The sequence below is a fragment of the Salvelinus sp. IW2-2015 genome, linkage group LG26, assembly GCF_002910315.2.
Source record: "Salvelinus sp. IW2-2015 linkage group LG26, ASM291031v2, whole genome shotgun sequence".
Taxonomy (NCBI): Eukaryota; Metazoa; Chordata; class Actinopteri; order Salmoniformes; family Salmonidae; genus Salvelinus; species Salvelinus sp. IW2-2015.
Window position 1 is genome coordinate 36,706,430 of NC_036866.1, and position 24,196 is coordinate 36,730,625.

General features: G+C 43.5%; 1 protein-coding gene across 7 annotated transcripts in view; it reads left to right on the forward strand.

The window, feature by feature from the left end:
• LOC111952935 (protein-methionine sulfoxide oxidase mical3a) overlaps positions 1-24,196 on the forward strand; it is a 136,396-nt gene that overhangs the window by 60,134 nt on the left and 52,066 nt on the right. For all 7 annotated transcript variants that reach the window (XM_023971963.2, XM_070435255.1, XM_070435257.1 and 4 more), the window contains 9 exons: positions 14,038-14,441; positions 14,673-14,880; positions 15,105-15,221; positions 15,436-15,537; positions 16,211-16,366; positions 16,971-17,071; positions 19,243-19,500; positions 20,413-20,528; positions 21,829-21,955. In XM_023971963.2, coding sequence (XP_023827731.1) covers positions 14,154-14,441; positions 14,673-14,880; positions 15,105-15,221; positions 15,436-15,537; positions 16,211-16,366; positions 16,971-17,071; positions 19,243-19,500; positions 20,413-20,528; positions 21,829-21,955 — 1,473 coding nt within the window. In that variant the 5' untranslated portion in view covers positions 14,038-14,153. The remainder of the gene's footprint in view (positions 1-14,037; positions 14,442-14,672; positions 14,881-15,104; positions 15,222-15,435; positions 15,538-16,210; positions 16,367-16,970; positions 17,072-19,242; positions 19,501-20,412; positions 20,529-21,828; positions 21,956-24,196) is intronic.

The window sequence follows — 24,196 nt, forward strand, 5'->3', positions numbered from 1 at the left end:
TCCCTAACAAATCCGATGACCCATAGTCTGGGATGGGATATATATATATATTTTTTCTCTGGAATTCAATCGCTTTCCAATTCAGAAGAAATCCCATGTCCAGTTAAATTGGCAGGAACTGAAATGGAATTCAACTCTGTCCTTAGTTCCCTCTGTGAAGGGTCAGTCCAGTGTCTGACCCAGTGGTGCCACATGGAATAGTGTTTGCGTGAGCTGTAGGACAATTGATGTTGTGGAAGAGATGGGTCGAGAGGTTTTTGGGTGAAGGACAGGCTCGCAGCACAGGCTGGCTGAAACCTGACCGCCTGAACATGTGAACATAACCAGACAGCCTTGTTAGAGAAAATGATGATAGATCGGACTAGATGCCCAAGAGGTGTCTGTTATTCTGCTGAGCATTAGTTTGTCTGGATGGAAATGGTTTTCCAGTCTGGTGCGGAGGTGAAATTCCCCACACATTATCGCAAGTGGTTTTGTATCAAAATCAGAGCAGGGGTTTGTGAAGTATGACTATCACAGCCTGAATATATGTTTTTGCTTCATATAAGATGTGAAAGACAGATGGTTCGAAGTTGGTCTTTGCCAGATGTGGTTTTTGGTTACAGTCAACAACAATTGTGTACTCAATGTGCTCTGAATCTTTGTCTTTTCATAGCTTTTTGACTAGACAACCATCTGTTCCTGCAGTGGAAACTGAAAAAGGGAAAGGGTTGCGCCTGCCCTTGTATGTTTTAAGTTTTATTAGTCGTATGTACAGGATACACATGGTATACACTGTCCAACCAAATGCTTACTTGCAGGTTCCTTGACAATGCAACACCAATTAGAAATAGCCTTATAAAAGATAAGAGTATGAACATGTAGTAAATGGCTCACTAGAATAGAATACATTTTTAGCCGAAGTACAATACAGGAAGGCACAATTTATAGTCCAATATTTACACGTGTATCAGGGAAGGGGGGATTATGGGGCAAGTGTTTTAAATTGTGCAGTATTAGCAATAGCAATACGAGTCTGGTGGCAGCAGTTGTGATGTGATTGTGTGTGGAGATGTAAGATCTTAGGGATGACAGGCTTATAAAAGGTATATTTGATTTCGAACAGAATGGGTAGTGACCAGGGCTTAGGCCAACCCCATATTCACCTATTGACTCCAGGGCTCTAATAATGTTGACATGGGCAAAAAAATGATAAGGAACTTCTGTAGTATAGTCTGCCCAGGTCCGTAGTCTGTATGTGCTCCATAAATGTTCTGATAACTTTGTTAAGGTCTATATAGCTCCATATTTCCACAGATACTGTTTATATGATGTTGGATAAGGACATGATGCTTTCATAAAGCATTTGTAGTGGAACCAGAGTTTCATCTGGCTTCCACATAACCATCTGTGTGTCATTTTATCTTAACTAGTGTGGAGCCCTACAGCTGCTGCGGTCACGCATTCCCTTCGCAAAATCTCCGGAGCCTGTTTATAATCACACCTTTATCTTGTCCTTATCGTCTGTCTGGCTGGCTGGAGGGTGGTGGTCTGTGCAGATGAGGACTGACTGGTGATCCTGAGTTTGCCACTTGAATACGTACAACTTTTCCCAGAAAGGGCCTTTAAATCAACCCGTACTGTAACTCCATGACATTTCCGATTTTCATAACCACCTGCCTGGCAAAAAGTAATTCACATAACGGGAGCAAGAATTGAACATGTTTTGTGTCCACTCCGGACCTAACTAATCCAGCTAGCCCTGGTGCGTTTTACCCCACTACCCAGTCCCTCCTCTGCCTTTAATCTCAGACAGAGCATGTGAGGGGAGTTGAGCAGAAATCCCGCTCACCGCTAATCACAGGAGAAAAAACTACCGCTCCATTCATCAAAATAACAATTTAACCAACACCCATCAATTTTTGACACTACCTGGACTTATCATTTGGTTTTGAAGTATTGAAACCAAACCATATGGTCCGAATGGAAAGTATTATAATAAACATGAAAGGTGAATGTAATAAGCGCTCATAATTTCAAATAGGTTACATGTCATATTAAACAGCATATAAACACTCTAGATAGGTTAGGAGCCAGACAGGAAGACTAAGAAGGAAAATGCGATGGTGCCTGGAGAGCAGGCCAGCAGCGGAGAATATCCTCTCCACACCTGCAGAGCCACTGGGGATGATAAACACCCTTTATGCCACTCTTGCTGGTTGGGCAGGGATGCATTTTGTTCTCTATAGGTAGGCCTGAAGGTTTTTAGGCAAAATAACCCAATCAAAACGGAAAGCTCCTTGAAAGAATATGCCAGGCCTATTGGACCAAAATCAACTATGGCCTATTGTATCGATAATAGAACAGATTTTTTTTGTTTATAAATACGTTGCTATAATGACACAATTAGCTACCCACCATGTTGCTATAATGACACAATTAGCTACCCACCTCGTTCCTTTCTTTTAGCATGTGCACATAGTAATAAGTATGCCATCATGCTTTCTGGATATGTGTATTTTCAGGTTCCACAATGATTATTTAGTTGTGGATATTACATCACTGCACTCCCTCTCTTGGTATTGGTCCTCATCTTTGTAAGTCACCTTGATTTAGCACCTGTGTGTTTTATCAGTTTCTTTATGAAAATATTTAGCTAAAGCAAGGGGCTATAGATAGCAGAACACAAGTAGACTACAAATGCATGCTGGGACGGGCATGCCCTGATCTCGTGAAGTGAGCGCTATTGGAGTGAAATTGGAGCGGGCGAGAAGGCCGACGCTCCAGCCTTTGGGAATCTCGCTGTGTGCTCCAGTCAAATTGGGCACGCTCCTCACTCCAGCTCCGCTCTGCTCACATACTCTGATCTCAGAACACAGAACCACATTTTGCGTGCACTGGCCAGCTATTCGTCTGTCACTGATACTACCATACCTTACACACAGCCTCATCCCAGGAGCACCAAGAGAAGGGCAGCAGAGATGACTGTGTGATGACACACTAGCTGCGCCACTGGGATTCCCCTGGTCCCCAAGGTGTGGTTCACTTCATCCACACCACCTGACTGCTCCGTAGAGGGGATATGACATCATGTCGTCACCTTACTGTGTTGTAGTTCAGACAGCAGTGTCAGGGCTAATGATTCCTGGCGCATCGGAAGCCCTTTCCGGGAACTGTCTCTGGAGGCTTCCATCTCAGAGTTCACTAGGAGAGTGCTTCTCTCTGTAACAAAGGAAAAGAGAGGAGAGTGAGGAAGGACAGAGGAAAGCATAGTCTGGAAAAGGGACAGTAGAGAAAAGAGGAGGAAGAAGGAATTAGATAATTGAGGTGATTTATTGTACATTTTCACTCATGTTGTAAAGCTGAAATCCATTGTTTGACTAGGTTATCTCAAAATAACTCTTGTTCATTTACGTTTACATCTTAGTCATTTAGCAGACACTCTTATCCAGAGCGACTTGCAGGAGAAATAAGGGTTAAGTGCCTTGCTCAAGGGCACATCAACTGATTTTTCACTTAGTCAGCTCGGGAATTCGAACCAGCAAACCTTTAGTTACTGGCCCAACCCTCTTAACCGCTAGGCTACCTGCCGCTGTCCTCTTGTATTGTAGGCTACTGATTTGTAAATTAACATTATTTACAGTACATTTTCCTGTTACATGGCAGTGGACTTCAGTCTCTGGTTGAAGTAGGCTCCAGCCTTAATGATCTGTACACAGAGACCAGTGGAATATATGATACAGAGGAGATAACACATGGAGGGGGACTACTGTAAGAACGTCACTTTTGGTGACCTTTTTAAAGGGATATTCACATCACACAATTACTGTTTACTCAATCCAAAAAGGCTCATTAGAAATTGCACTCTGGGTCAGGTGGGCATCATTTGAAAGCATTTGCTATTGCCAACATGACTAGCTAAGTTATAAAATACAATCTTACAGTGTTAGTCTTTCAAAAGGCAATTCAGAGAAACAGATTGAGTTTTGGTGTGCATAGAAAGGAGTCATGAGTGCGTTCATGTGCGTGTCCCACAGTGAACAGACAAACAGGCTAATTCTGTTCAGAACAGCCTCAATTTGTTGAGGCTTGGACTCTACGAGGTGTCAAGCGTTCCACAAGGATGCTGTCCCATGTTGACGCCAATGCTTTCCCACAGTTGTGTCAAGTTGGCTGGATGTCCTTTGGGTGGTGGACCATTCTTGATACACACAGGAAACTGTTGAGCATGTACTTAATTTCATATGCGGAGTTTGGTTATTCTCCGTAATGGGTCCACATGCTCAATTACTGCGTCCATAATACCACAGTCGACTGCAGTTACTGCACTTTTACTACAGTTTCAAAACTGCAATGTTTTTTTTGTGATGGAATCAGATATTTCAAGCCACATTTCAAACCACCAATCTGATTACCCTGCGACTGGTGTCCGAACAGTCAAATCTGATTTATTTGCCCTTTTTAGACTGTTATTTGGCATAACTTGTTGCTTGCTAGCTTCTCTGTTAACAGTTTTGACAAGAACATGTGGTAGCTAACTAGCTTGTTTTTCACAAACAAATGAGTGAATGTGCTAGAAAGCTGAACAGCTAGCTAGTTGACTGCTGTGGCTAGCCAAAAATGACTCGTTTTGAAAGTTGGATCATCTTATCCTTTGAGGCTATAAAAGCGTTCTCACACTGATGTTGAGCATTCAAAGCAACTGAAAAACGTCCATGGCAGGCACCTTAGCTTGCTACATAACTTCTGAGTGGGAGAAAACACGTGCACCACCAATCAGCCTACACCAATGCGCACACACCCGTCGTTTCTATGCCAACTAGAGTAGCCATGTCAGCAAATAACTGCTGTCATGGCTAAATCACACATTTACATCACAATCACACTGATTTAGTCACTTGCAACTTGCTGTTTTGACAGTCACTATTCCAAAACGGATTTGAAAAACAAAACTGATTTGAGCATTAAGGCCTGCAGTGTGAACAAGGGTTTAGTCTTCAAAATCTTCTCCATTCAAACACGTTTTAGAATAGAAAGTCATATAATCCAACCTCAAAGCTGTGTGGCGTGTGTGAGAGAGAACCCTTACGTGTGTGTGTGTGTGTGTATGAGCTACAGGTAACTGCCAAAATAAAGGAAACACCAACAGGGTGTTAATAGGGTGTTGGATCACCACGAGCCACCAGAACAGCTTCAGTGCATCTTGGCATTGATTCTACAAGTGTCTGGAACATTACTGGAGGGATGCGACGCCATTCTTCCACAGGAAATTCCGTAATTTTGTGTTTTTGTTGATGGAAAACACTGTCTCAGCCAGCGCTCCAGAATCTCCCATAAGTGCTCAATTGGGTTGAGATCTGGTAACCAAGACCGCCATGGCATATGATTTACATCATTTTTCAAGCTCATCAAACCATTCAGTGACCACTCATGGTTGGGGGGCATTTTCATATGGGGGCATAGCCGTGGTAGCCTGTAACATGTTTGCCTGTAATGTGTTCGTGATGTGTGTTATATTTGTGTGTTTGTGTGTGTGAAAGCATGTCATATATCTAGATGCCACAAGATATTTGCTTTGTGAGGCAGAGAATGATGCACGTTTTTGCTGCTTCTTGGTCTTTCATTTGTTTCTTACCAATAAAAGCCCTGTGCGGGGGGTCTTAATAAGGACACCTTCTGAATAGGCCTACTACACAGTAAACGTCTTGATTTACGGGCTTTGGAAATGAGTGGCCCAGTCCTGTCTGTCCCATTCCACCCTTTCTCTCTCTAGATGTCACTTAGCTATTTCTCATCATGTCCATGATTTGTTTCATGTGAATGCCCTTCTCCCATTTTGTAAACAGTGCCATGAAGTTACGTTTCCGCCACTGAAACTTGATAGTGCTTTCTTAATGTCCTGAGTTTGTATGTATGTAACAGAAATGCATAACAGAAATGCATTGCACAGTATTTCCTTTTGCGTGGATAATGAGTATCCACATTACTCTAGCCTATAATTGTATAGACTTCTCTGGTCTGGAAATGGCCAGGCATGGCAGGACAGGAAGGGTAGTGCAGTGTAGCGTTCCACATGGGAACTGGAACACACTAGCATATGGCGCACGGCTGACATGGCACATCCTGTGTTGACTGTCTGGTTTGAATCACCCGGCCAACCGCCACCCCCCTCCAGACCTTGACTCGTTTCTGGGTTGTAAATGTTTATAGCTTCATTAGAAGTGAGGCGAAGTGTGCGATGGGGCTGTGATTTTGGGGAAATGCTCTTTGCTCCTCGGATGCTCCCCCATTATGACGTGTCCTTCCCTCCACACTAGAATCTAGCGGTTTGGGTTTTCATGACCTTGAGAGTAAATCCTTCAGTCCCTATGAACAGTCAGTGTGGAAATGACCACCGAGAGAACACCTTTCAGGACCTGCTCAATTCCAGTCAGTCTCAAAAGGGTCATTATTGTCCTGCCAAAACAAAAGGAAACTGGGCTACTCTGTCCACATGGAGTCTGGGAACCATCTTCTCTGTGTTTCTGGTTATCCTTGGCCTCAAACGTGTTCCAGTAGCTAGAGGGACTGTTCTCTCCTCCCCTGTCCTGTGCTGCTTAACACCATTATTCATCTTCATATTCACCATCTCCAGCACCACCCCAACATCAACATATATGGAAATGGTGCGTTTCTGTTTTGTAGTAAAAAAAGAGAGGAAGATAAGTGTTTCCAATGACATCATCGGTGTGAATCATGTTATTTTAACCAATTATGACGAGGCATTGGAAACACGTATCTTCCTCTATCACAAAACATAGAAATGCACCATTTCCACATGTTGAGATGGTGAATATGAAGTCTGATTCTGACCCACTGTTCTTAGAGGAGACCATATAGGGCAGTAAAGGGCACACAGAAATGTCCTTTTGGAAGTTGAGGACAGTAACTCCCGAGGTGTTCCACTACTTTCAGTGTTCGGAAACATACACCTTGTATGAACAGAGAATCCCAGAAGTAGATACTGCCTGGTTCATAGTTACTGTAGTGTGTTCCTGTCTGCTGCTGGTGTATTTCAGAGTTTATCCACGGTACAGGGAGGAACTGAACCAGTCCACCTGTGCAGGTGGCTTAGTGTAGACCAGCTGGTGAACCCACACAGACTGAACCCACAGCTGCAGACGGCCTTCTCAAGGAGCCCTTTGAGGTATTTAGGGAGAGTGGAAACATGTAGTGGTGTCCAGGGAAAGGGATATGTGGGCCATTGTGAAGAGGCCACCTCTGCAGGGGCAGCTCTTCCAGAGCTGAGAGTTGTTTTGACAGCGGTGACGAGTTGGCAGGGTGTGAAACATTTAACAAAAATATAACACGCAACATGTAAAGTGTTGGTCCAGTGTTTTATTAACTGAAATAAAAAGATCCCAGAAATGTTACATACGCACAAAAAGCTTATTTCTCTCAAATGTTGTGCACAAATTTGTTTACATCCCTGTTATGAGCATGGCATATCAAGAAGCTGATTAACCTCTTAAATGTAATGGCAAAATGTAGATTTCCGCCTAAAACGACATACCCAAAAGTAACTGCTATTCGTGTGTAATTACATGATTCTGACATGCAAACGCGTGGTATATTTGTAAAGAAGACATCTGGGCGAATATGAGGAAATGATCAGAAGATAGATAGGAGTTACATAGTTCAGAATACACAAGATCAAGCACACACAAAATAACTGTCTTTCATTGACAAGCTATAAGTGAATTATTGATGCCCAGAGCTGGAAACACATCAGATGGCTTCCACGTGATTAATATCAGAAAACAATATGGGATTGATAGACCTAACAACTAGAAATGGGCAGATGTTGTAGTAAGTGGTGTCAGGTTTGGTCACGGGACGTTTCCAAGTGCCCCTAAACCTCTCCGAAGTGGCATATGTCTGTAAATTATATAATTACAGTGCTATTACATATTTCCAAACCCTAAATGCTATTTGTGGTGGTTTTATGGGGTATTCAGGGTCCTTTCAACCTCTCTAAAGTGTCAGAATGTGGTAATTGCACAGTTTTTGCACACTGGATGTGCCTAAAAGTTATTATTCACTATAAAAACTACATTTCTACAACACCAACCTCTCTCAAACATTGTGGTGTTGTGTTTTTTCCACCTCTCCAAAGTGCCTGAACGTTTAGCCTAGGCATATCCAATGTCTTGGGCCTACATACAAATGAACTGTTTACAAAAACTAAATAAAAGCAACATATAAATATATACACATACATTTAAAAAAAATCATGTCTGATCAAACAAACTTGGTTACACACACATCCTTCACTAATAAAGGTGCAAAATAGAAATAAGCTGAAATATTTACAAATGGCATTCGTGTTCGTTTTACATCCCAGGTGTAGATGATTGGATTTCACTTTCACCATAGCTTGTGCATGTCGTGATTAGTCTTTGAAGCAGTCCCTCTCTGCCAGGAAACAAAAAGCGAGCGGACAGAAGGTATGGCATTTCCCCTTTTTTCCGCCTGTGTTTTGGGCAATGCTGCAGTTCTTCCTTTTGTCATGTGTGTTGGATAGTGGCGTTCACCTTGAGTGGGGGGTCTTGTGATGGTTGTGAGGTTGCTTTAGGCCCCCAATTCAGCCATTTCCAACACCAACTGCTCTCGGAAGTCCAACTGGTAGAGGGGTTTGACCTTTTGCTTTGGCCATCTGCTTGTGGAGAATGAAATAATTGACTGTAACAATGTCCACAAAGTGGTAAAAAAAAAATCTTATACCACTTCCTGGTCTTGTGGAGGACCTGGTAGTAGCCAATCAGAGCATCAGATAGGTTGACACCTCCCATGCTGGCATTGTCCCCGTTTCTGTGAAGGACTACATTCTTCCTTTTTCACCCTCCTTGAGACATGTTATTGAATGCCTTATGATGTGTGGTGAGCATGGTTACTTCCCTAGTGTCCTTCCATTTCACAAAAAGCAGCTTGTTAGTCCTGATCCAACGTATGGTTTACTTACATTGGTTTTGCGGAAACTGAATCTGTTAGGGCGAATCTTCTTTTTGTGTGTATTTTACCCCAATTTTTCAATCTAGTCTCATCGCTGCCACTCCCCAACGGGCTCGGGAGAGGCAAAGGTGGAGTCATGCGTCCCCCGAAACATGACCCGCCAAACCACTCGCCAGCTTAACCTGGAAGCAAGCTGCACCAATGTGTCGGATGAAACACCAGTCAGCCCGCAGGCATCCGGCCCGCCACAAGGAGTCGCTAGTCGCTAGATGAGCCAAGTAAAGCCCAACCAGCTAAACCCTCCCCAAACCCGGACAACGCTGGGCCAATTGTGCGCCATCCTATGGGACTCCCTACCACGGCCGGTTGTGGCACAGCCCGGAATATGAACCCGGGACCGTAGTAACGCCTCTAGCACTACTGCATGCAATGTAGTGCCTTAGACCACTGCGCCACCCAGGAACACCCTATTTTCTTTTTCAAGAGGTCTATGAAAAGTGGGGTGATTGACATAGCAGTGGGGGGTGAAGACCTTGACCGGCGGGGACGCTTGCTGGGGAGGGGTGGCTCCCAAACATCATCATCAAAATCCTCTGCATCCTCCACTCTGTGGTGAATCAAATAAAGGGATATATTGTTGTAAGACACACAGAATTACAGTTGACAAAATGTACAAAACGACATTACTATGAGGTAAATACACCACGCCTAAACGTTATCTGTACAGTGACTCACATGGAAGGTGTGAAGCACACACACACAATGCAAACAGTAACACTTTGGAGACACGGGCAGAGGTGAGAAACTCAAATAAACAATGGCCATGCGAGTGTAGTGGCCTCTACAAGGATGAAACTACTTTGAAATTATAGAACATTGAAATGACTTGTTACACTGGCCTATGTAAACTAAATCCAAAGCACAAAAAGCAGACCACTTATAAAAAAACTAAGCAGGCGACGTCATATTTTTGATGCGCTAAGATATAGTCACTGGTGGACATTTGATGTTGCCATTAAGTCATACATTATCAGATAACATTGGCAATAGGCTAGATTTGTTCATAACAACATAAGGATGAATGTGATATCCCCATGTAGCTATAGCTCAAACACAGACCAAATCGAAGCTTACCTTGTAAGATGTTTGGTGAAAACGTGTAAAATAAACATTTTGACTCTCGGGCCTGGTGGTCAGTAATGGTAGGTCACAGGCAGACATATGATATCCTCATGATCTGTGGAGTCCCGGCTTTCGGTGTGTATCAACGGATTCCGTGTTCATTTCGTTTATGCTTCACAACGCTAGCAGCCATCTTAAAATTAGGTCATCGGCTTGGCCTGCCCTTATACATTCGTATGCCCGTATACGGTAGTAAATCACACCAAAGATTTTAAGGCACAGGTCAAAAGCCAAGATACTCAGCTTTCCGCAGACACACTGCTTTTGCAAATAGAGGCTACCGTTCTCATAGCAGACTGAATTTAATAAAAAAATCGAAAAGGCTCCCAAAATATGGGGACTTTACATTTAAGAGGTTAAACGGCATGATCATTACACAGGTGCAGCTTGTGCTGGGGACAATAAAAGGCCACTCTAAAATGTGCAGTTTTGTTACACAACACAATGCCACAGATGTCTCAAGTTGAGGGAGTGTGCAATTGGCATGCTGACTGCAGGAATGTCCACCAGAGCTGTTACCAGAGAATTGAATGTTCATTTCTCTACTATAAGCTGCCTCCAACGTCGTTTTAGAGAACTTGGCAGTACTTCCAACCGTTCTCACAACCGCAAATAGCGTGTAACCATGCCAGCCCAGGACCTCCACATCCAGCTTCTTCACCTGTGGGATCGTCTGAGAACAGCCACCCGGACAGCTGATGAAACTGAGTAGTATTTCTGTCTGTAATAAAGCCCTTTTGTGATGAGAAACTCATTCTGATTGGCTGGGCCTGGCTCCCCAGTGGGTGGGCCTGTGCCTTCCCAGGCCCACCCATGGCTGTTCCCCTGCCAAGTCATGTGAAATCCATAAATTATGGCCTAATGAATTAGGGCCTTATATGAACCGTAACTCAGTAAAATTGTTGCATGTTGCGTTTATATTTTGTTCAGTATAGTTTTAATTGAAAGTTAAATAAACAAACAATTTCCAGCATCGAATATAGGCTGTAAAAATACATTTATTTAGTAGGCTATACTCAAACTTTTACCAGCTGCACCAATTTAAACTTGATATGGCCTGCTCTGCATATGGTCTAAGTGAACGAAAGCATGAATAATTAACTGATAATAAACTGAATTAGCATATCGTAAACATACCTGCTTGCACCATTTGCAGGTTGTGTATCCATCAACCAGGTTTTTGTCTACAATGACTCCAAAAACCTTCCAAACCAAACCGGGGACTCACACAGCACCTGTTTCCTAGATGGTGTTTTTCATAACCTTTCTTTTTATCTCCGGTTAGGCCTACGTTAGCCATTTTCACATGAGCTCGGCTAGCCAGGGAAACTCACTTGGCAACATGTTTTCACGTGGGGGGGATGAAACCATACGTTTCAGCACCACACAAATAACGGACAGTTCCCTGATCCACTGCATTCGTGGCTGGTAGCCTACATGTCTGCCTCACTGCTCACAGAATGGAATTCGCAACACAACAAGCTCCTGGATTTGTAAAAAAGTTAAATAATAATATGATTGATTTAAAACGTTTCCGACACTCAATATAATTGTTCTAAACCGGGAGTTGACCCACGGGTTAAAATAATGTTTTCATTCTTTTGCGGGTCAACTGCGGGGAACCGTGGATATCTGACCAGATGCAGGACTTTACTCTAGTTCTGTTAAAAAATTAACTATGGCAGTTCATATTATTGTTGAGAAGGTTTTGAATTCTGGAATTATATGGGCTAGCCTAATTCTGATGAATTTGTCACATCCGTCCCCTCACTGGGAAGTTGGACACTTACAGGCTCTAGGTCAGTGTCCAGTCTCTGTCCACTCCTGCCTGCAAGCTCTGTCCTGGAATATGATCTGAGGACTTAGATCCCTGCTGTGTGGATCAAAGGATTGAGAGACATCATACCCAAGCCGGACACTGCAGTCTGCCGCACTGACCTCTCAGACAACCGATACAGTCCAAAGCGCTTTAACAGTATCTCAGTAACTGTGTCTTCCTTGTTTATATCAGTAGCTAATAGCCTTGCCGTGACACATTCAACACGACGATGATATAGGCCTATGTGAAGTGTGTATCACTCTTAATGTGCAACTATCACCACATTGTATAATAGTCAACGATTAGTTTGAACTGAGACATTAAAACTCTTACTGCGCCCTTCACAATGCAATTTGCCATTCAGGAGGTTAAAACATGTATTAGTTGTCCAGTGGTCAGATTCTTCTGAAATGTAATCCATCCTACTGCCTACTGAAGCACTATCTGTGAACATAATTGTGAACCCTGCTCCAACTTCTAACCAGGGACGTCAGCTCTCTTCCCTGTTGCCTCTGGGAATTTTATGCGAACCGGGCACATCACAATATACCCATTGCTCAGCAAAATAGTTGGATCAAACGCAGTACAGTACAGAGACTGTTGCCTGTCATTCACTGCTGACCTGATTACGTTGTCTCATGCTTTCTCTTCATCCTTGCATATCTGTGCGATATGAATTCATAAATGGAATTGAATTGCGGTATACAATCAGCGCATGGATATTTTGTTGTGCTTGATGTTCTGGCGTTTATAGCTGATTCGGCTAATCTATGAATTTCCTGTTTTTGATGCAGCGGACATGATATCCCATTAGATCCTGTTGGATCACTTCTTCAAGACTATTAATAGAACAACATAGGGGATAGGCTGCACCAGTGACGTGTGGTGAGGTTGGTGGCTGGGTAGYCACTGGCTATTATCAAAGCCAGATTTACTCAAATAAACCTTGATGAAGCCCAAGTTTACCATAAAACCGACAAGCAGAGTGACATTAGGCTATTAACAGAACTGTACAAACATTTTCACCAAATGTAAATACCAATGTAGTCGAGATACACAAGCGACCAAATAACACACTGCTCGACTCAGCTCAACCATAGACCCGTTGTAGCGTGCAGAGTTACAACAGATAGGTGTGGTACTAAAATACCAATATATGGACACATTTATTCGGAATAATTTGCAACGCATAGCCTTTCACAATGGATTTGTGACCCGCACTGAGTGGCAGAGAAGCCCCGTTCCCAATATGTCGACACAGTACATGTCCAAGATGTGTAAAATTCGGGGTAAAAAGTTTGAATTGGTAAGTTTCCCACAAGTAGACAGTCCGACAGCGAGCAGTGAGGGAGATGGTGGTTGCCTTGCCTGTCATGAATAAAGTCACGTGCTGTATGCTGCCCTTGTCTGGTCTTAACTTTCATTATAGTTGATGTTCCCATCTTCGAAACCTCCATGATTATTCCAACTTGGAAAGTTGTTTGAGGTGCAGTATAGAGGTAGTGTCCGTATGTCAAGGTGTTTTTGCTAGCAATCTAGCAGTTCAGGGATGCTAGCAATCTTTGTTCAGCACGTAGACATGCCAAATGCAGACCCTGTCCATTACGGTGACTGGAGTAAGGAAGGCCGCGCACGTCAAGGATTTTAATGGATTCAAATGGATGGAAAGACAGTCATGCATTTTTAAACATTGATTTAACCTTTATTCATGAATACCCTGGTATTCGTGAGGTTTTGTTGCAGTTTTAGAAAATGTTGAGATTTTGAGCATAACAGCCACCAGAATCATTCAGAAACGAACATTAGATATCAATATATGTTTTTCAGTATAATAACATTTTTAGATTTGGCTTTTCACAACAGCTTTTTAAAATGAGATTATTACAGGGTAAGCACTGACTACACGTCACTGGTCTACACTGTAGCCAGAGGTCTTTCTAACAAGTTGTTTAAGGAAGATCATTCAAGAACGTTCCAAATCAAACTCGGTAATGTGTCATGATGAACTTGTGAAATATGCAAACATTCTCATAACTCACTGCGCTTCTCCTCTTTCTCCCTGACAGAATGAGGATGCCTGAGACGGGGAGATAAAGACTTCACCGGAGCAGAGTGTGTGCTAGAGCCAGGGGCTGGGGCCTGACCAGAGACCCCCGGAGGCCCCCAACTGGGGGGGAGGTCCATGGGGACTATGGGGGACCTGGGAGGCTTCACCACTACAGGGGAGAGGGTGAACCCGGCCCACATCTTGTTTGACCGCTTCGTCCAGGCCTCCACTTGCAAGGTCACGCTCAAGGCCTTCCAGGAGCTCTGTGACCATCTGGAGCTCAAGCCCTGTGAGTACCGGGTCTTCTACCACAAGCTTAAGTCCCGTCTCAACTACTGGAAGGCCAAGGCACTCTGGGCTAAGCTAGACAAGCGGGCTGGCCAGAAGGAGTACAAGAAGGGACGTGCATGTACCAACTCTAAGGTATGTGATGATGTAACTTGTCTCATATCCTTGTTCAAAGTACCTCAGAGAGTATTATTTCTGTATATAATAGGGTAGGGCGATATCCACGTTTTCATGTTGTCTATTTTTTCCCTTGTTAAATATTGCGATAAATTATATTTTGCGATTAACAGTATATCGGCAATTGAACTTTATGGAAATATCAGCCCACTCTTGTATATGAGGTACGGTATGCTCCCCCCTCCACAGTGTTTGATCATCGGGGCAGGACCATGTGGCCTGCGGACGGCCATCGAGCTGGGCTTCCTGGGCGCCAAGGTGGTGCTTTTGGAGAAGAGGGATGCCTTTTCCAGGAACAACGTGCTGCACCTGTGGCCCTTCACCATCCAGGACCTCCGAGGACTCGGGGCCAAAAAGTTCTACGGAAAGTTCTGCGCCGGAGCCATCGACCATATCAGTAAGTGGATAAGACTACGCCCATTTCCTGCGCTCCATCTTTTATCAAACGGTTTAACTGTTTTCGCGTTTTGCTTTGTGATCTAATATGATCTATGAAGAGAATAGTTCTGGTGCTTGCCAGGACCATGGATCAGCTGTGACGTTGCAGTCTTTTCGGTCGTCGAAGCTAATAAATAGTTCTTGTTTGATGTTCTCCTCTAATCTGTCGGACTCTCTGTGCAGGTATCCGGCAGCTCCAGCTGATGCTGCTGAAGGTGGCCCTGCTCCTGGGCATCGAGATCCACGTCAACGCGGAGTTCAAGGGTCTCATCGAGCCCCCCGAGGACCAGGAGAACGAGAGTAAGACATTTGTTACGGGACTGCGTTAAGTGCCGTCACAAGACATGACTTCTCTATAGCCAGACATTAAGGGAATAAGGAAGGGCCACATGTTACTGTATGTGACAGTGCTAACTGAGAGGTCTCTATTGGAAAATATCCCCATTGCTGTCAGTGAAGGAAAGTCAAGTCGTATGTTAAATAATACACAGTTCCCCGTGATGTGTTTTTGCAGGGATAGGGTGGAGGGCTGAGGTCCTCCCCAGGACACACCCAGTCAACGAGTTGGAGTTTGATGTCATCATCGGGGCAGATGGGAGGAGAAACACGCTGGCAGGTAGAAAGCAACAAACAGATGTGTTTTAAAATGAGTTGTGTAAAACACTATGAGAGCTGAAGCCCTCAAAAACACAGCTGTGGTTCGTTTACGAGTCCGACCCCTCTTTCTCTCTCTTGCCCCCCCCCCCCCCCCCCTCGCTCTCCACTTTCCCTGCTGCTTTGTTGTGCACATGATGTGCCGTCCTTTACTCCATCCATCTTTAGAGAGCACTCCTCCATGGCCGCTCTCTGGAGCAGAGCACGAACGGGTGAATTGGCTGTTTGTTTCCTGTATGAGCTAACAGCCCTCACAACCGCTCTGGGTGCCCTGTAGTGTGTGGACTGCTGTGACCCATCTAGCCCTGAGGGAAGCAGTTTCCCTCAGGGCTAGCCAGTAGTCACTGCATGCAATGATCGTTCTCAGCCTGTAATCTTACATGAGATGATTAAAAGAATTGCTAGTTATATTGATCGAACTGACACTGATGGTGTGCATCAAAGCCTAACAGGTGCAACCTTTTTTTTGTCCCGTTCTTTTCTCTTTTACAAACGTGAGTTTGTAATACAAGGCAACTGTTAACTTGGCTAATTTCTTCTCTCGACGTCTGACCCCTGACACATTCACTGTCTACGTAATGAACCCTTGACCCCCGCCTAACGTGTCCCATCCTTCCTCCCTCTCTCCCCTACAGGGTTCAGGAGGAAGGAGTTCCGGGGTAAGCTGGCCATCGCCATCACAGCCAACTTCATCAACAGGAACACCACGGCCGAGGCAAAGGTGGAGGAGATCAGCGGAGTGGCCTTCATCTTCAATCAGAAGTTTTTCCAGGACCTCCGTGAAGCCACGGGTCAGTCATTGCTCCATAGGGAGACAACATGTAATAACCGTCGTTATGAGGTATTATAAAGGCTCATAGGTGCTTATAACAAGTTATTAAGCATTATAGCTGTAGGCTTTAAGTAACATTTTACAGATGGTTATATATTAGGAGTGTATGGATTAGGTGATACACATGTATTTTCTGAGAGCCTGTCAGTTCCTATTTGCATGGTTTATCCATGGGTTAGAGAAAAGTCCTAGATCCAATTGGACAAGGGTGACAAAAAACTTTATCAGCCAAGTTGCTCTTCTGGTTTAACAAATAGATATGTAAATGTTGGCTAGGCCTTCTATAAGTCAATAAATTCACCTTAGTAGCATAAAATAAATGTGCTATAAGCTATGCAGAGCCGTGGCCAGGTCCATTCGGGTCCTCTCGTTTATCAGCTGTAGTTACATAGACCTGAGATCCGATAACACTCAAACAGGACCCGACCCCGGACCCACCCGGGTCCCAGGTCGGGTATTCGGGTTCATTGTCCACCATTCCTCTAACAAAGACAACCAGAGAGACTGTCAACATTGGTTTACCAAAAATAAATCACAAAACTCTCTTTCTATTGATTTGATAGGAATTGACCTGGAAAACATTGTCTACTACAAGGATGACACGCACTACTTTGTCATGACTGCCAAGAAACAGAGCCTGCTGGAGAAGGGAGTCATTCTGCATGTGAGTGATCAGAGGGTGAGAGAGACACGTCTGGAGATGTCTCTCTCGTACACATGCATGCACACACATACAGAACTGTACACTCCCTCAGTCACTTTCCGTCTGTGTGCCTGGTCCCTGCCTAATGGCCAGACCAAGCCAAAACTGTACCAGGAACAAACCGCCAGCTCAACCACACTTAATGAGAGTTTGTGTCCCCACACTTCATAACACTGCTGTTTCCTTTGACTAGAGTGGGCAGTCGCAAGCTTTTAGGACATCAGGACCTCTTTTAGAAGTTCAGCTTTCATGTTCCAATAAAAGTTACCGCTGTATTTCTATCTTACTTTGGAGGGAAAAAAGGGTTTGCTAATATTTTGCAGACCCAATCAAACTCTCGTTATGAAGGTATTTGAGTAATTGGGAAGTGTAACCCTTTGATAATCGGATTGGCAGCGAATGTGAGTTTTAATCAGCGGTCATCGGGCCAGTACAGTAGGAGGTTGAATGGCTGAACAGGCTCTGTAGGTCCAGTGCTGGGTCGTATTCATTAGGCACCAAAGGGAAGAAAATGGACTGAAACGTGGAGGGACTACCTGAACTTGTCCAATAACAAACGCCTGTTTTCCTTTTCCGTTGCAAAAGTTTTGCTACAGTGTGCACTAATGAATCTGATCCTGATGAGTTGGGGCAGGCTGCAGGCTGAGCGGGGACATGATCAAGGGTGAAAGTAAGGCGGCCCGGTACGGCATCCCGGCAAAATACATATTGGGGGTATACCGTACCAGCAAAACATGAGCCTATCACAATAATTAAAACAAAATGTCAAGAAAGCTGTAGGCTAATACATAACTTTTTATCATTTTGGCATGTCAGAGGCATTGAAAAATGAGAGAATGGACTTGAAAACGGGTGGTATTTCCTATGCTCCAAAATGCGATGTGGTTCGACGAGGACAATGACATTTTGCCAAGGCAGATGCCGCGTTCACGTGCTAGTCAGGACTAAGGAACTCAGAATCGTTCGACTTGCTAACTAGTTGAACACGGCACAACTGCAGCCAGTTAGAATGTCGGGAAATGTCAGAGTTCTGACTAGCACGTGAACGTGGCAAAAGATGACACCGAGATGCGCACGGACAACAGTGGACCCATAAATCCTGGCCTAATGACACTTTGTGGTGTTTTGTATAACAGATGTCTCTTTCTATTCATCACTGTGTTCGGAGGCTGGAATATGATGCCAGTAGATGAACGGGAGCAGGTAGCTTAGTAAAGGAGAACGTTGAAGTTATTGTTTGACAATCAGATGACAACATCATGACCGCTTGTGTTTATGCCACAATAAAAGGTCATACATTTTAAAAGTTACATGACAAATCTTTACCGACTAGGCCCACGGATATCCTATTGAAGGAATAGGGGTTCTATATGTCGTTCCGTTATTAGGACCATAACAAACCGGTGAATTTTCAGTGGTTTGATGTACCGGTATGTATCCTAGCCCATAGAGAAGTTTCCTAAAAGACGACTTACTTCCAGGCATGGTCCTTTTATATCAATGGAAATCACTCCATAGTCCCTTTTTTTTAATGCTCCATTTAAAAAAATGGGGGGGGGGGGGTTGGCAGGCAGGGGTGCGGTGGGTCGGGTCCACACTGTTCCACCTAGCACCGTGAAAAATAGAAAGTCACTCTCTCAGATCCTCCAAATGCTGCACCCTTCACCTCCCCTCCACCCATCCGGATCACCAGTCAGCCAGCCTGACACTGCCGGGCCCAGCCTAGCCAGAGAAAGTCAAAGGAAAAGAATGTGCCTCTCACCAGTCTCTTTCAAAGAACAGTCCATTTAGAGCATGCCTTCATTTGATGCTACATATCAGAGACAGTAAAGTATAATTGACTATAGGGGTGTTTAGATTTTTATATTGGGAATTAAAATACTTGTTTTTGGAGACATTGCAAATGGGCCTGTAGTTATTCAATTCAATATAACTTTCAAATGTTATTGACTTGATTCGGAATCAAAGTTCTGCTTTGGTGGTGCAGGCTAACCTGTGGAAAATATATTATTTTCCAAATACCACTGCATGGATGTCATGCCTCATTCTCTGTGCGTGACAGTCTCTTTTTAGTGTCTCTCCCTTCCTCTAGTCATCTGAGCCGTCTTAACTTCTTCATGTCTCTCCTCCAGGATTATGCGGACACAGAGATGCTGCTCTCCAGGGCTAACGTGGACCAGGCAGCTCTGCTATCTTACGCCTGCGAGGCCGCAGACTTCTCCACCAACCACCAGCTGCCCACGCTGGACTTTGCCATCAACCACTACGGCCAGCCCGACGTGGCCATGTTCGACTTCACCTGCATGTACGCCTCCGAGAACGCGGCGCTGGTACGCCAACGCAACGGGCGCCAGCTACTGGTGTCTCTGGTGGGGGACAGTCTACTGGAGGTGAGGGGGGGTCTACCGGGTGGAGGGTGTTTCAGTCTCCCTTAGAAGGTATACTCTCAGTCACTGTGGATAAGGTAGTCTGACTGGCTCATTTATATACAGTAAATGAGAAAGGGAGTGAAAATCAGCGTGACCAAGAGTGTGGGAGAAATGTCAGTGAATTTAGAGAGCGATTTCAGTATTGACGTTTGCTTGCTTGAAACAGACAATTGTACAGTGGGGAGAACAAGTATTTGATACACTGCCGATTTTGAAGGTTTTCCTACTTACAAAGCATGTAGAGGTCTGTAATTTTTATCATAGGTACACTTCAACTGTGAGAGACGGAATCTAAAACAAAAATCCAGAAAATCACATTGTATGATTTTTAAGTAATTAAATTGCATTTTATTGCYTGACATAAGTATTTGATACATCAGAAAAGCAGAACTTAATATTTGGTACAGAAACCTTTGTTTGCAATTACAAAGATCATACGTTTCCTGTAGTTATTGACCAGGTTTGCACACACTGCAGCAGGGATTTTGGCCCACTCCTCCATACATACCTTCTCCAGATCCTTCAGGTTTCGGGGCTGTCGGTGGGCAATACGGACGTTCAGCTCCCTCCAAAGATTTTCTATTGGGTTCAGGTCTGGAGACTGGAGACTTCAAAATCGGCAGTGTATCAAATACTTGTTCTCCCCACTGTATATATAAAACGTAACGTGTGTGTGTATATACAGTACCAGTCAAAAGTTTGGACACACCTACTCGTTCAAGGGTTTTTCTTTATTTGTACTATTTTCTACATTGTAGAATAACAGCGAAGACATCAAAACTATGAAATATCACATATGGAATCATGTAGTAACCAAAAAAGTGTATGCTTACTTGGAGTTCACCATGTTACTCTATTTGTCCCTCTCTCCAGCCCTTCTGGCCCATGGGCACTGGTATAGCCCGGGGTTTCCTGGCAGCCATGGACTCAGGCTGGATGGTGAAGAGCTGGGCCCAGGGAAACACATCTCTGGACGTGCTGGCTGAGAGGTGAGGGAGTGGACACGTTATAACACACACATTATACTCCCACATCATACTTAAACTCACACACATACTGTACACACACACTCCACATGCTCACAGTCGCATACATGCGAGCGCACACACACACACACACACACACACATACTTTTGTAAGCCTAACACTGTAAGATTGTATTTTATAACTTAGCTAGCCATGTTGGCTATATAATAATAAGCTTTAAAATGATTCCCCTCTCTCTTTCGCTCTCTCGCTCTCTCATATTAATATATACTGTATCGGTGAAAAGTTTTAGAATACCTACATATTCAAGGGTTTTTCTTTATTTTGACTATTTTCTACATAGTAGAATAATAGTGAAGACATCAACACTATGAAATAACACACATGGAATCATGTAGTAAACAAAAAAGTGTTTACTGAGCATATGCTGAGCACTTGTTGGCTGCTTTTCCTTCACTGCGGTCCAACTCATCTCAATTGGGTTGAGGTCAGGTGATTGTGGAGGCCAGGTCATCTGATGCAGCACTCCATAACTCTCCTTCTTGGTCAAATAGCCCTTACACAGCCTGGAGGTGTGTTCTGGGTCATTGTCCAGTTGAGGAAAAACGATATTACCACTAAGCGCAAAACAGATAGGATGGCGTTTTGCTGTCGTAGCCATGCTGGTTAAGTGTGCCTTGAATTCTAAATTAAATCACAGACAGTGTTACCAACAATACGCATGGTGGGAACCACACAGCAGAGATCATCCGCCGCGTCTCACAAAGACACGGCGGTTGGAACCAAAAACCAAAAAGGACAGATTTCCAACAATCTAATATCCATTGCTCGTGTTTCTCGGCCGAAGCAAATCTCTTATTCTTATTGGTGTCCTTTAGTAGTGGTTTCTTTATAGCAATTTGACCATGAAGGCCTGATTCGCGCAGTCTCCTCTGAACAGTTGATGTTGAGATGTGTCTGTTACTTGAACTCTGAAGCATTTCTTTGGGCTGCAATCTAGACAATGTAGGAAATAGTCAAAAGAAAGAAAAACCCTTGAAGGTGTGTCCAAACTTTTGTCAGGTTACTGTGTATATAACGGAGTGTGTGTGAGTGAGATATATATATACACACTCCGTTATCTCTGAGTGCTCTACCAGGAAAAGCGTCTGCATTAGGTTCCAGTGTCAGCCCCTCTAATGTACTACTAATAGGATAGGAGCTTTTGGAGCTGAATGGAATGTGTTGAATCCTCTGTTCTTCCCCCCCTTGCCTTTCTATAATTCAATTACCATGGTTTCCTCTTTTTTTTCTTTTTTTTAGGGAGAGCATATATCGCTTGCTGCCTCAGACAACGCCAGAGAACATCAATAAGAATTTCAGTCACTACAGTGTGGACCCCACCACGCGCTACCCTAATATTAGCCTCCACTTCCTCAGGCCCAACCAGGTAGGGTATACACTGAGAACATGTGACTGTATGACTATGATTGGAGCATGATGTACTGAATAGAGGTCGACCGATTAGAATTTTGCAACGCCAATAGCGATTGGAGGACCAAAAAAAGCCGATACCGATTTTTATATGCAGTTGAAGTCGGAAGTTTACATAGACGTTAGCCAAATAATTTAAACTCAGTTTTTCACATTTCCTGACATTTAATCCTAGTAAAAATTCCCTGTCTTAGGTCAGTTAGGATCACAACTTTATTTTAAGAATATGAAATGTCAGAATAAAAGTAGAGAGAATGATTTATTTCAGCTTTTATTTATTTCATCACATTCCCAGTGGGTCAGAAGTTTACATACACTCAATTAGTATTTGGTAGCATTACCTTTAAATTGTTTAACTTGGGTCAAATGTTTTGGGTAGCCTTCCACAAGCTTCCCACAATAAGTTGGGTGAATTATGACCCATTCCTCCTGACAGAGCTGGTCTAACTGAGTCAGGTTTGTAGGCCTCCTTGCTCACACACGCTTTTTCAGTTCTGCCCACAACATGTTCCATAGGATTGAGGTCAGGGCTTTGTGATGGCCACTCCAATACCTTGACTTTGTTGTCCTTAAGCCATTTTTCCACAACTTTGGAAGTATGCTTGGGGTCATTGTCCATTTGGAAGACCCATTTGTGACCAAGCTTTAACTTCCTGACTGATGTCTTGAGATGTTGCTTCAATATATCCATCTAATTTTCTTGCCTCATGATGCCATCTATTTTGTGAAGTGCACCAGTCCCTCCTGCCAGCAAAGCACCCCCACAACATGATGCTGCCAGCCCGTGCTTCACGGTTGGGAGGTGTTCTTCGGCTTGCAAGCCTCCCCCTTTTTCCTCCAAACATAACGATGGTCATTATGGCCAAACAGTTCTATTTTTGTTTCATCAGACCAGAAGACATTTCTCCAAAAAGTACGATCTTTGTCCCCATGTGCAGTTGCAAACCATAGTCTGGCTTTTATATGGCGGTTTTGGAGCAGTGGCTTCGTCCTTGCTGAGCAGCCTTTCAGGTTATGTCGATATAGGACTCGTTTTACTGTGGATATAGATATTTCTGTACCTGTTTCCTCCAGCATCTTTACAAGGTCCTTTGCTGTTGTTCTGGAATTGATTTGCACTTTTTACACCAAAGTACAGTTCATCTCTAAGTACAGATCATCTCTAAGAACAGAACGCGCCTCCATCCTGAGCGGTATGACGGCTGCGTGATCCCATGGTGTTTATACTTGCTTACTATTGTTTGTACAGATGAACGTGGTACCTTCAGGCATTTGGAAATTGTTCCCAAGGTTGAACCAGACTTGTGGAGATCTACAATTTTATTTCTGAGGTCTTGGCTGATTTCTTTTTGATTTTCCCATGATGTCAAGCAAAGAGGCACTGAGTTTGAAGGTAGGCCTTGAAATACATCCACAGGTACACGTTCAATTGACTCAAATGATGCCAAATAGCCTATCAGAAGCTTCTAAAGCCATGACATCATTTTCTGGAATTTTCCAAGCCGTTTAAAGGCACAATCAACTTAGTGTATGTAAACTTTTGACCCACTGGAATTGTGATACAGTGAATTATAAGTGAAATAATTTGTCTGTAAAAAATTGTTGGAGAAATGACTTGTGTCATGCACAAAGTAAATGTCCTAACCGACTTGCCAAAACTATAGTTTGTTAACAAGAAATTTGTTGAGTGGTTGAAAAACAAGTTTTAATAACTCCAACCTAAGTGTATGTAAACTTCTGACTTCAACTGTATTTGTAATAATGACAATTACAACAATACTGAATGAACAATGAACACTTTTATTTGAACTTAATATATTACATAAATAAAATCTATTTAGTCTCAAATAAATAATGAAACATGTTCAATTTGGTTTAAACAATGCAACATGCAACATGCAACATGCAACATCAGAACATGAGAACATAACAATATTCCCAATTTGGAAGTTTTAGGTTGTAGTTATTATAGGAATTATGACGCGTCGACAATTTCTCTATACCATTTGTATTTCATATACTTTTGACTATTGGATGTTCCTATAGGCAGTCTAGTATTGCCAGCCTAATCTCGAGAGTCGATAGGCTTGAAGTCATACACAGCGCTGTGCTTCAAGCATTGCGAAGAGCTGCTGGAAAATGCAGGAAAGTGCTGTTTTGAATAAATGCTTACGAGCCTGCTGCTGCCTACCACCGC